The 14,373-nt window shown below is 38.6% G+C and overlaps 1 protein-coding gene across 2 annotated transcripts in view; it reads left to right on the top strand.

Moving 5' to 3' along the window:
• The window catches only part of Jupiter (microtubule-associated protein Jupiter), a 58,319-nt gene that overhangs the window by 2,674 nt on the left and 41,272 nt on the right, over window positions 1-14,373 (top strand). Inside the window, exon 1 of one of the 2 annotated variants that reach the window (XM_046622084.2) lies at window positions 6,786-7,420. The exons of the other annotated variant lie outside the window; for it this stretch is intronic. Within the exon in view, the coding sequence (XP_046478040.1) occupies window positions 7,380-7,420 (41 nt within the window). The 5' untranslated portion in view covers window positions 6,786-7,379. Of the gene's footprint in view, window positions 1-6,785; window positions 7,421-14,373 lie in introns of those variants that run through there. 2 annotated transcript variants of the gene reach the window in all.

Here is a 14,373-nt window from a genome sequence, read left to right as displayed (position 1 = left end):
CGAGTTGCAGCGAAGTTTCGGCTGATCCGTTAATCGAAATAATACGGAGCAATAGATGTGTGAAATTTTTTAATTCGCGTTGCAAAACCATTGGTAGCGGTGGAAAATTCCATCACCGAACGAATTATTTGCGATCTTCCACTTGCCGAAAATAATAATTGAACATTGACGATACGTGCCGAGGAAAGTGAAAGCTCCCGATCGCTACCTTGACCGTATCGCATCCCACGTGCTCGTACAGATCAATTTGCAAAATCACGTTCCGTGCACCTACGTGCAAATCTTGAAAATCGCTGCCGACTATATTCACCGATCATTTCGTTCGGAACAATTTCGCTTTACGTTACGTGTACCTTATACGCTTACTTGGTCGAATGATTCAGCTCTCACCAAGGGTATACATAGATTTAACATATATTATGCGTTTCGTTCGCAGAAAGGGAAAAGGAGAGAATAAACTGTCGATATTAGGCTCATGTAATTAGCCTGAAATTTGGTTTTACGTTGAGTGGAGAGAAAATCGACACACTAGCCTGAAAGATGAAAAGAACGCTGTATGTTATACAGACTTTGTCGGTTCTTTATCACACCTTATTAATACTCTTTCTTTCTTGTTCTGTAATTACCACTGAGGTGGCTGCGGCTGCTGCTGCGGCTGCTGCTGTCGAAGCTAATTTGCAATTGTAATCCTAACTGAGCGTACGTATTTTTCCTAATCCCCAAGCGGGTAATCTGTCTCGTTATACTTCCTCGCCGATCAGTCGTCCTCGTTCTTTATAACCCGTCTGAATGTGTGACGTATAATACATAAGCGTGAAGCGCGCGTGTATACCTGCACAATTCCTGCATGCCCTAGGCCTTAGAATCAAGGAGCCGCAGACCGAATCCATATATGGCCAGTCCTCCGGAGTTGCGTTGGCGAATGTGAGGAGGCAGTAGGCGCCGCGATCCTGCAGGGACAATGCACCGCAACTTTTTTCCCCGACAGCTTTTGCAATATCGTTTAATCCGAAAGTTTACGGGGAACGACGCTTTCGAAAGTGTTTGGCAAATTGCGACAAGATTCTGTCAGGCTGGAACACACTTTTCAATTTGGTTAGAATTGTACGATTCTTCGAATTCCAAGCAATCGAATCAGGACTTTTTGTAGGACAAAGAAAAAATTAAGCTTTAATCAGGGATCGGTGATTAATCGATTGATCGTAAGCTTTGACCAATTGTTTTCTCGATTAATCGAAAAATCGACAAAATTAATCGGAATTCCGATTATGAACTCTGAATTATATTTACTGTCAATAAACTTCTTTGTCCGCAGTTATGATCGATCGGCAAAGTTTTCTTAAATTCAGAAATATTCTACTTCCCATTCGTGCTTGCTGAGAATTTCTTTCACAAGAATGCAAAGTCGCAATTACTGTACAATAATTTACGCGTGTAACGTTAGGTATACCTGAAATAATCCGTGGTAAAAAAAATTGCAGAACTAATTTGACCGCTTAATGTGCATGGGTACTGACTCGTATGTATAACTAATTGTGCGCATGCAGCCTGACACGTTGCAAAACTTGCATAAGAGGAAATCCGCCGTTTCTTAACCGGATCATGCGAGTTTTTATTCACTCAAGGCTTACCACTATACGTAAATCTTATAAACTTCTGTAAAGCCTTGCAGAACTCGGTATAAAAGTAATCGATCAAATTTCAAGCATTAATTAATCTCGATTTTTGAATTCTGAATTTTCTCCAATTCGCATATTATCAAATTATGTTATCAATTTTCAAATTTTATCGTATAGAGTTGTCGATTTTTTTACGATTTCAACATTTCGATTACATTTACCAAATTTTTTTCGAACCTTGTTCGGCCTTTTCTTTCTTTCGTACAAGTTTTATTGTTTCAAGCGACATCGACAGCATTTTTAAGAACGCATTTTTCTAAAACGCCGTGAAAAGAAAGATAGACTCTGGAATTCATCGCGCGCTGTGTTCAAGCTGTTGTAGGTAGAATCCGAGATCGTTGGCTGCACTTTACTCACCCTCCGTTATAGCTGAATTATCTGTTTTCCAGGTATACTTACGTTACTGTTATAAGACACGTGCATAAACCGAGTGAAAATTATGGTTTTCTAAAAATGTGTAATGATTATTCCTTTACCAGCTTGTCGAAGGCAAAAACGTGCTGTTTTACTGTGAAACAATGAAACTTTCGCGCTGTTTCTTCTTACTCGAGCTGCTTCAATTGTCGGTGCAATTTCCATGACTGCGGGGTTCGTAATAATTTATTTCAGAAAAATGCACGAAATAGGGAAATAAAAATAGAAATCTCATAGGTACCTTATACGTATATAATATAATATGTAGCAAGTATTTCTTTTTTCTCATCGTCTTCGTACGATCATTAAATTCTGATTTATTATTCAGCACTCATATCATATTGTCATATAATGTATATATTTATAATAGAAAATTCCACTAACGAAATTCATACCAATATATGATACCTGCTTACTTACCTGCATTCCATTTACGACAAATATTTGCAGAGCTCTTGAGAAAAATTTTCTTAAACAAAAAAAGTTAAAAAAGAAATCAGTCTTCTACAAAGAAGCGAAGCGAATTCCAAAGTGGAATAAATTATACCACGGTTCGAAAAAGAATCTTCTGTGATTCTTTGAACTCGCGTATCAGAATGTTTAAATGAGGACGAAGTCAGTAACGTTACTACATATAACGATTCGACTTTAGGAAAAATCGTTACTTCTCACTTTTAGGAATATCTGAAAAGTAAACCATGATAAATAAAATTGTTCTCATATTTTGCAAAGCCGACTTCTTGCAAGTCGTTCTAAAATTGTGCAACAATGATTTTTTCCCTGATATTTTCTCATGTTAAAGTTACTAATTTCAGCCTCATATTTTTAAAAGAATTAACAAAAAATAAATATATTCCTCATCGCGTTATGCATTTATAAATACGTATGAATTCACGAATGTAATTACAATATTTCATGATAATGTCTCATTATTATACGTTATATATATATAAATATAATCACGTGACCCGACGAAATTCTTGTTCGAGAGAGATTAGATTGGCGTTGCGACGTTTTGACCCGTTTTTGCAGGCGTGAAGGATCGTCGCAGTTCCATTGAAACGAATCGTTGCATCGGATGATTATATACGTGAATTTATCAACATCGTAATTGCGTTTTTCGCGAATAATTGCGACCCGCCGACACGTGATGCATGAATCAGTGTCACAACCACCTTTTCTGAAGGGCTCCATGCCGCATCGCCACCCTTTTTAAAGCAGACTAACGAGATCCGACCGACGCGTGCTCATTTTGCACCGGTGATTATCGCCTGACTGATTAAGGAAAAATCTCTCTAATTTTAGACACAAAGAATGGGAGCAAAAAATGAAAAACAGACGAAAAAATAGACATAAAACAAAGTCACGCATCGTTGAACAAACACGCGAAGTGTATATGCTTGTAATATTGCGAACTATAAGATACTCGTGTAATAATCAGTCGAGTAATTATTCATAAAAGTCTTTCCATTTAGTAAATTAATTCTTTTACAACGTCGCAGATTTGTTTGGTCAATTTGTCATAATTTTTTTTTTCTCTCTGCAATTCATTTTTCTTCCTTCACACTTTATTTGAAATTCTTATTACCATGGTTACATGCAATGACTAACTTTGCAATTAGCGCCTAAGTGTAGTAGAGAATATATATAATATATACCCATATAAATATTATCAAATTTACCAAAATTGGCCAAAGTAATGTTTTCTTATCGTTGTTTTAGTTGAAATAAATTTGATTTTTGGATCGTCGATTGTATTCTTGTTTTCATAAAATTGTCGTTCAGACAATTGACTTTATTTTTTCAATTCAAAAAACCCCGGGATTCAAAAAATTCTTTCCTTTAACCTAAAAAAACGTTTCAGGGAGTGCCACGGTGGAAAATCGTTGAGTATTTTTTTTTTATTAAGGTGCGTGCTCTATTTCCTCGGAGTCGCCGCCGCCGCCGCTGCGAGAGAATCCTCCTGGAATAACCACCGCGACTCTTTATACATGCTCTAATCACTGTACTTAAAAGTCCTCGTAATACTACGGGATCCTCTCGGCACGCACACTTTTCCCTTGCCCCGGGAGTTCGCGCGAGCTAGTCTCGTGACGCATTTTCTGCCGCCCTTTGTTCTCTTGTCTCTCTCACGCAGGCAGGCACACACACACACGCGCACACATACATACATACACCGTATTACAGAGGGAAAAAAGTAGACAGTCTCTCTCGCCTGGGTGATTGTGCGGCTTGCCTGCAGCCACGTTCGTTTCGTTGCATGGTCGTGAAGCCTGTGCGTGGGTCAGAAACTTTACGGTATTGCTACCACGCGAGGCTCGCACACCTGTACTTACTCGATGCACGGTTATACAGTTGTTGATTGTTGCAACCCTCTGCGAAAGGTCCGTACACACGACGAGGGGCGGAAATTCCGAATTTGAAAAACTTGAAGAGCGAGAAATTCGCGATAATTTGGTGGCGAAACTTAAAGTACAAGTTAAAGTTTATGCGAAAGTGCGAAAATAAGAAAATTAAAATCTGAAACATCGTAACTCTAAATGATCCAAGATTCTTAGTTCTGTGAATTTTTGGTTTGGAGAAAATTCACCGCTTTGATCTTTCTTTGTTTTGGATTTTCGATATTTTTATCTTCGGAATCTTGGTCATTATAATTTTTGGTTTTAACGCTGTGTGAGTGTATTTTAACATTCGGAATTTTACTCTATCGAAACTTTGAATTTTCGGGATCTTGCATTTTGGAATCTTGAACCTTCGGGTTTCCGACCATTCGAAACTTTGTTATTTTTTCAAAGATTGCTTTCCTTACTTCAAATCTTACCACGAAAAATTCGGAATTAGGCGCTTTCGGAACTTTCCAAATTTGGAAATTCAACTCCGCCCGCATGACGGACCTTGTATAGACTCGTTTGCCCATTTTTTTAACCTGATTTTCAAACCCACCTTTAGAGATATTTTATTTGGCAACAGTTACTGGAAAAGTTCGATAAGTTCTGATACAGTTATCGATAACGGTTTAAATATTATTGAAATTGAAAGAAAAGGTGATAATACTGCCACTTAATGTGATTATAATTGTTGGTCACCCTATACTTTCTCATTATTGCAATGTTAGATCTTTTTACTATTTTCTGCCTATAAATTAATTGTCTTTCTGCCAATACGAGGTATAGAAATAAGTCAATTTTGGGTAAACGCGTGCTTTGCAGTCAGCGTTGCTCAAAATCGTATATGGGATATTTTACAGTGAGCAGTTTGAACAAATTGCAATGCTGATTAATGATTGCGATTTTTCATTGAATTTGAACAAAAATGATATTCTTTCCGCGTTTATCATTTCATTTATGTGTTGTTTTGAAATGGATCGCAGAATAATTCTTTCGAGACAATTTTATATTTAGGCGGTTGAAAGTCGTATAGCTATAGTATAAAAGGTAGCAAGTTATTTTACTGATACGTTGCTTCTTTCTTGACTGCAGTAAAACAAATTCATCCATACAAGTATTGAAACAATCAGGAACGAGGATTGTTTATTTTAAAACGCTTGGTCTAAATTTGGTAACTCGCGATTCAACGTACTTGGCATTTCATTGAAACGTACATACAGATATAAATAAAAGTTGACATAAATATATATACAGCAGCGATAAAAAGTACCGATAAAGAACACACGATACTGTATCGCGATAAAGCGATTCATCTTTATGACGTTATACCTAACCTGGATCCAGATTGAGCGTTTACAGCCTACCTTGACTATCGCGCACGGAAAGACGATCCACAGACAAAATGTCGGAGAGGAATGTGAAGTAGAAAAATAAGGGAAAGAAGAAACTTGTCACAACACGTGAATCACTCAAAATATGCATGAGCTGATCATCTCGACGTCATCGTATTTGCGGTATTCGTTGGGATAGCGCGATAACGTTTTGGTGAAGGACTTGAAAGTGTTGGGTCACAATCCGTGTATAAGGTTAAAGTTAGTAACGTTAACTTGACGAAAAATTATGAGGAAAAAAGTCTTTGACTTGCAACTTGAGAATGACTGAAGAAAGTAGGGTTTTCAGAGAACGAGGACGTCCTGCTCTATTACGCGATTGAAGCTAGTGACGTTACTGCAACGATGCATGTTCAAGAAAAATCTTTGCTTCGCACCATAAGAATTGTCGGAATTTTGGTAACCCAAATGTATTCAGCCATAGATACAACTATTTTTCAAAAGCCAACTTCTTGAAAGTCAGTCTAAAATTGGAAAACAATGAATTTCTTCCCTATGTTTCGTGACGTTAACGTTACTTAATTTAAACTCATGCTCCATTACGGTTTACCAAATTTCAGACAATCCTATAACCTGCGGAAAACAATATTTCCCATAAACCCGCGTACGTCACGACAACGTTACCAATTTAAATCCCGTATCCTCGTCGCGTAGCGAGGTGCGTATGAACACGAATTGGACATTTTAAGCAAAAAATTTTTGCGAATCCACGACACATTCGACTGTGGACGAAACTTCACGTAACGAGCTTAAACTTTGTCGCGGATCAATCGAGTGGCACGTGTGAACTTAACCGTACATACGTGGTTCGAGGCGTTTTTTTTTTCAATGTGTGTGTACGCGTACGCACACTCGTACAATCATCAAGCCAGCTCGGCGCACCGGGCGATCCACTCGGCCCGCACACACAATCTCTTCTCCAGTATTCCACAACCTACCAACCAACAACGAACCAGCCAACCAGCCAGCCATCCAGTCAGCCAACCGAGAAGACAACTCGCGAGTTCTTGTCGCCGCGTACGCGCTTCCGAACCGCCACCTTGTGCTTGTAACCACTGCAGAAGTAAAGTTACGTACACATCGGAGTAAAGCTCTCTTCTCGTCGTCACCCGCAATCGGTAGTAGGTACTCTATTATCGCTACTTCGCGCTGCGAGATAAGAAGCGAACGAAGCAGAAGTCGAGCAAGCAGAGTCGGTGTCAGATCAAATAACCACACGCAACAAGCTCTCCCGTAGAAGGGAGAATTTACTCGAGTATATACAAAGTGTGAAAAGGTAATCGTGCTGCAGGTTGATCGACGTGTCAGGCATCGGTACACCTACAGCGTCTTGTTCGTTTAATCTGCGACTTGTGACAGAACGGAACGTCGACTCTGATCTGACCCGAGCCAATTAACCCAGAATCGTACCGACTCTGTCATAAGAGCGAACCGACTGTCGACCGACTAGGAGAACGAGAAGATTCGTCAAGTTCGGAAGTCTTCGTCGCGTATTACAAGGAGAAAAAATGTGGGCCGGTCAAGATGACACGCAGAGGTTCAAGACGAGGTTGGTATAGTGTTTTTTCTCTAAATTGAGCGTGTTTAGCTACCCTAATAACTGTATCCCCGTATTTTTTATATATTGAAATTCATTCATGACACGGTCTTTCGTACATGTGCCGCACATGTAACGTGTCTTACACACGCTTGCGTGCGTGTGCACGTATACCGCATACCTAGCAACGAGACGACGTACCGCTTTACGTGTTCCTCTATATAGCTGACATTCGGACAATGTCGAGAACCGAACCTTAGCCCATTGTCTTCGCGGGAAAATGAAGGAACGACTGAGAGCCAGCAGTTTGTTGGGAATTTTTCGGACCTCCAGAGAGAGAGAGAAAGAGATACCGAAGTTTTTTCGTTGCAACAACTGGTAACAGTGAATCTGCAGCGATCGTTATTAGTTTCTTGGCATTTATGCTATCACCGAGGCAAAACTAAAAGCTTTTTTTTCGCTCATTCAACTATGCGTACTATACTGCAGTCGGTTTAAGGATTGGTCGGGATTGGTTAAAACGCGTTTTGAGGCGAAGCTTTTTTACACAAACACGGCAGGATCGCATGGCACTCGTGCAGGAAACGCGACATTCAGACATTCGTTCGAACTACGTATCGATCACGTACTTATACATACTAACTTTTCAAACGCCCCTCTTTCCTCTGATTTCATTAACGACCAAGCTTTTTCACCCCCTGAAGCTTGCTGTATACGGAGTGGCACGAGGTTGATAGAAATCCGATGACAACGGTGCTTAGAATTTGAAATGTTAATATATCGATCCTCTGACTATCGCAGGTCTTCAATACTCCCGTTTTCCCGAATTTCGTTAAAAATGTGGCGTGCTCGATACGTGCATGACTCAATTCACGCGTGTACGATGCACGCACTGCTGTATACTATCGATTTCGGTTTGGACTAACAATAAGTCACCACTGTTCGGTACGCACCTGCCCCTGCCTTTTTGTCCCCCTGACGATATCGGCGAATTGTCACAACATCCGTGCATCCGATTACAAGATCCTATAATTCTACAATCCAACCGCCCAACGTGATTGTGAACATCTTTTTGCAAAGTTCGACACAGCATAATCACAGAGGTTCGATCGTATCAGCTTTCCTGGATAATCGAACAAAGAAAAATGAATTTTTCATTGCGGAAAACACTGCGATCGGTATTATCCCACTCTATATTATTTGTCCAGGTTAAATCAACGTCTCGTATCAATTATCCATGCAATAATTTATTACACTGTCTCATACCCATAAAGAAAGATCCAGAATACTCTTTATTCGAGTATTGTGCATACGTGTCACTGCATCGTTACACGGCGCTTATGCAGCGGCGGATGACTCACCGTCTTTCCTTTGTACCTATTTTTTTTTTTTTTCTCGATACGCTTTTGTCGTTGCTCTGTTTTTGCGCCATACGTATTAACGTACCATTTATACATATATTTTGTATCATCGACGCGTGGCTGTAGTCCCATTTATCCTCCCCCTCCACTTCGGTCCCGAATCCTTTTTGGGCCCGACGCGCACTTCATCCTCCACCGTCACGAGATCTCCGCGGTTGCTGAGGGACGGACACGGCGAAGACGACGCTTTTTTTTAGACGTGCAAAATCCCGGGGAATCCTCTCCCCTCTCCTCCCTTCCCTTCCCTTCCCTTCCCTTCCCTCTAGTATACCACTATACTCCATGCACAGCCGATATATACACGTCGCCGTTGCGATTTTACACAACGTAGGTACCCAATGCTCGTATTCTTGTCTCTCTGACTATATACGGTAAGTTTGGTACTCGGGTATACCTACCTTCGTTCTACTCGATTCGGGTTAAAATTATTCCCTGTTCTAATTTGTTCGATAATTTACTCGCGCGCCATGCGATCAGAATTTTATATACTATACCTGTATTCTTATTATTGTTATTATATAACGAAGCACACGTGGGTTGATTATTTATGCTTGCACTTATAAGATTGATTCATTTTGTTACTATATTGTACCGAGAGAAGTACTTGTTGGACTTGTGATAAAAAAATTGTGAGAAACAATATTTGTATCGTTATAGATAGATATTTGGATTTATAATTGGCACGGGTTTGCAATAAATTCGAGAATACATTGTAACGATGTCAGAAACGTAACAAACGATTTGTGGATGTCACGATGACGAATCGCTATGATTTTCGTGTGTAATGATGTATCTTATGCTAGGAATTCATGATTAGATAAAACTCTGTGAAGAAAAAGTAAAGAAAAGAGAAAAGAAAACAGTAAATTTAAACAAGTTGTATTTTTCGTTTCGAATCATTGTGTTTCGAGTCACCGAAGAATTGATTCATGATCATTGTCGCATATTATAATAATGGTACGATATATATATATGTATATATATATAGCATTTCATCACGAACAATGAGTCAAACGAGCAACCGATTACATGCGAATTCTTTGAATACCGGAATTCTGAAAATTATATGTATTGCGAAAGAAGTTATATTGCCACACATGTCTAAGAAACAGATTACGCGAGTCATGATCCTAGTATCATATTCTGCGGTCGATAACTGATTTCTTGACAATCCACGCTATCGGGTTTCTTGAATTTAATGAAAAATTGCGTGTTCAATTCTGAGCTTTTTTTCCGTTAAAAGTATCGCTAATTTTCCCGAATTCCAAACGTCTCGTCATTGCGAATAATTACAAGTTCCGATTCATGTGCAAATTTATTAAATTTATACATCACCCAAATTTATAACTACTCGTTAATTATTTATAAAGCTATTGTTTTTTCTATCACATTTTCATCCTCGACCGACCGTCGAGTATCTAGCGAATTTTCAATCTTGTCTCTTTATATTTTTTCCTTTTCTCCATTACCTCAGGAGTTTTTACCTAATTTTGCGCACGTGAATTTTGGTATTGCGAAAACATATCCCAGCAAAAAAAAAAAATGAAACATTTAAACAAACACGAGTCACCCTTAATCACCGAACTAGATTACTCGTAATCAATGTTACGCTGGTATGAATCGTAACTTTGGATTCGTGATTGTGAATATCAGCAGCGTTAAGACTTATCTATCTCGATCTGTGCGGCATTGTCAAAACATTTTCTCTACGGGAGATAAGATTTGATCGTTCAATATATTCGCAATTTTGGGTAGAAACAAAACATCCACGGCTCCTTTTGACGAGCGGAGCTAAACCAATTTCCTGCGATGTTTTCGAATTGCATGCGGCGGACTAGCATTCAAAGTCAAGGAAGTCAAGGTGTGTTTCAACGGAGAAATAATTTACACCACGATTACGTATTTCGTGATTAGTTACACTTTATATCGAGTGGTTACGAGAGATTACTTGAGAAATTGATTTTACTTTGGATAACCTGGTTCCTCTTGATTTCGAAAATTTCGTATGATTTCTCAAAGATTACAAAGAGTTTTCTGTAATCCTCCAATGATTTCTCATACCTACCAATGATTACCTTGATCATTACTAATGCAGAAGTTCATTTTAATATTACCGATCTCGAGGATTACAAAGTAATTCCATAGATTAGGAAATTACTTTCGAATGATATTCGACAACTCAATTGCTTCGATGAAACACCCCGTGTTCCAAATTTAAAAGTAAGAAGACGTTTGCATCCGATTAAAAAATGATATTTCGAACTTTCGATGTGTTCGAATAAATTACGCTGACGCTTGGTCATTATTATATAGCCGTTGCATACCTGTCTCTGAAGGTACGCGGTGTAATACTTGCAGTAACGGTGCTTAACTCTGCTGGAAACGGCCATAACGTGACGTTAATATTTTTATTTTCTTGTATTTTTTTTACCTCGCGAACTGTACGGTCGCGCTTTTTTATTTTCACAAGCAACCGCGTAGTAACGAACCTCGAAAACCGATCTTGACGATAAGAGTTAGCAAGGTTAGCCACACGCCTGGAAAACCCGGAAAACCTGGAATCGTCAGGGGATTTTTAATTTGGTCATGGAGAAAACTGAAAATATCAATTCTCTAGCATGGGATATAGAAGAAATGATTTTTTTTTTTTGAGGCAACAAGCTTACTTTTTTTTCGTCGAGAAAACAAGTTGGCTTTAACTACCTATTTTGTACTACGTTATATTTTTCTTCAATTCGAATTGAATTTGCACCGAATATAGAGTTAATAAGCTGAACGATTTAGGTTTTAGTAACTTACTAGAACTGGGAACATGTCAGGGAAAACCTGGAAATGTTATGGCATTTTTTTCCTGAGTTAGGAAAAGAGAGAAAGAGAGAAAAAAAAATCAGCGAAAAATCTATGTAAATATTATCTGCGCTGATGATGGATGAACACGAATGGAATAACTTCTCTGTTATGCTATGAAAATGATTCTGATCAAATTCGAAGGACACGGTCTGACATTTCGATAATTTGAGAAAATTTTGTTGTGATCAGAATTCTTTAAATTATTGAAATCTGTTTTTTTTCGATCCAATTATAATAATCTTGGGATTATTTTTTACTCTTCGAACGTCTCGTTACAAATTGTCTGAAACAAATTCAAGAAATTTCACATTATAATATAGCTGTGTCTTACAATGTAAGAAGAAAATGATCCCAAAGCCATTAGAATCTCATGAAAAACACCAGAGTCTGATAATTCTGAACGTTCTAATTACAAAATCATTTCTTAAATCATTCAAATTTGCTAATCCCAAGATTTTTTATAAACGGTTTTCTTCTCCGCTCCTAATTTTTGACACAGACGGCGGTGAGGCTTGTTCATCCTCCTTAAACGTTCTCTCGTCACATTTCATCGTATCATATATCACGTGGAAGAGTGAAATTGTTTCGGCTTCTCAATCTCTCATACAGTCCTTATATATCGCGGGCAGGTTACCGGGCTTATTAATCAACCTGACACTCGACGTAATTCGCAGTTTTTCAAACCAGCATCCGTCGGTTTTGTCTATATGGCTAGGTATATGCCGTATATGGGAACTTGCGGCTGTGGGTAGAAAATTCGAGGACAATAAACGTCGAGTCGAGGGTCGACTATCAACGAAATATCGGACGCATTTTTTGCAGTGCGAAAACTAATCCAAGGACGAATATCAGATTCTAATTATCGTATGCCAAAGTGACCGGGCTCTAATTTAACTGACCCTCGATTTCGATAATTGAATACGTTACATCCACCGAGTCAAGTCGTATTTTTGCGAGAGGATTATCTGTACCTACTTGAATTTATAATTCGGGCAAATGCGCATATAAATGGTATCGAAGTTGGTTACTTTAACGTATAAGAAATATTTATAGAAATTAATGACTTCGAAGTGGGCAGTTGACTTTACGCCATGAAATATTAACGTGAGTATGCGGTTACACAATTCCATTCATTTACGGTTTACCGATTTCCAGACAAGCCTGTAAAAATTATGAAACAACCATTTTTCATGAAAATACTGCATCGTTACATCGACTTTACGAATTTCCAACCCATTTAAGCAATTCAATTTCTATCGACTCGTATTCGCTTCTTCCTTTTCCTTGATCACGACAATGTCCAAACCTTTCGCACATTTTCTGCATATTTTTTTTTTCTTTTTCGTATTCTTGTACTGCAGCCGAGTAATACGATATAACCGTTCCAATCGTAAACCGAGCATCATGGCATACTATGACAGCATTAGAATTCATCGATCCGCGTCAAGATCGCAGAAAGATGCAATATCGTTCTTAGTGTTTGACATAAAAAAGACGAGCTCTCCATCTCAAGTCTTAACAGGTCGCTATTTTAGTTGTTATTCCCCATGCATTTATCATGGGAAAATTTCACTTTTCGCTAAAAGTTGAAATACTCGTAAACTGTTGAATATTATTTAAATTCATGCTGTTTTTTCAAGCCTTCCAAACCTCTGCAACAAAGCATTGTTATTATTATTAAAAGACTCCTAATTTTTTCTTTTTTCGTATAAAAATCGCTAGTTTTCAGATTACTGTATATGCGTGTCCTTACGATGATAACTATATGCTTTGTTAAAAAGGTTTGGAAAGCTTGAAGAATCAGCTTCAATGATCTATGCATTAATTTAAATAACTTTGAATAGCTTACGAGTATTTCAACTTTCAACGATAAGTGAAATTTGATTTTTTATTTTTTTTTCAACAAAAATGCGAAATAAATTGACTTGATCCGGAGAGCTCATCTTTTGAGAGGATATCTTTTATATCAAACACTAACGTTAAACGGTGGTAAAACTGTAAGAAAAATCACGGTGTCAATAAAACTCCACACCGATTAGTGTAAAATTAAACATAATCGGTGTAAATCGTTCGAATCTTGACACCGAGTGGTCGTAAAATCAACACCGAAATGTTGCATTTAACAGCGCATATCTAACCGTGTAAGAGCGAAGTAAAAAAAAAAAACCAAAAACTTTTATTAATCAATTCTAATTATAGATCGACGGAGCAGAGATCAGCCGAGAAGCAGCATGACGGTAGAAGAATTGCAGGCCGTCGAGTTCGGTCCATCCATCTCATTATGCTATTTGCGAGAGAATGTGCCGCGATCTCTTTGCTCGGTCATGGACCTCGTGGAGTTCCAGCTCCTCTTCGCATTTCGGTGTCTCTTCTCTTCCTTCTTCTTCTTCTTCTTCTTTTTCTTTTTCTTTTTCTTCCCTCCAGACCGTTCAAATTCATTTCAGACCTAATTCTCCGGCTTCGACTTAACGCTGATGATCCATCATCGTCCAATTAATCTCGGCAATCTCGGTGTAATCGCAGCTGCGGCAAGTAATCGCGCGAATTGCAATGCCATGCGGAATTAGAGGGAAGGAATGGTACTGTTACCTTGTCTGTTGACCGTTGTTAAAGTCTCCGCTTTAAATGCCTACAACTTGCGCCATTCGCGAGTAGGTGGCGCTCGGTGAATGAAATTAGATCAGACTACCAGAC

The sequence above is a fragment of the Neodiprion pinetum genome, chromosome 4, assembly GCF_021155775.2.
Source record: "Neodiprion pinetum isolate iyNeoPine1 chromosome 4, iyNeoPine1.2, whole genome shotgun sequence".
In the NCBI taxonomy this organism is placed as follows: domain Eukaryota; kingdom Metazoa; phylum Arthropoda; class Insecta; order Hymenoptera; family Diprionidae; genus Neodiprion; species Neodiprion pinetum.
The sequence above is the reverse complement of the archived record's forward strand: the minus strand, read 5'-3'. Positions and strand labels throughout refer to the sequence as shown.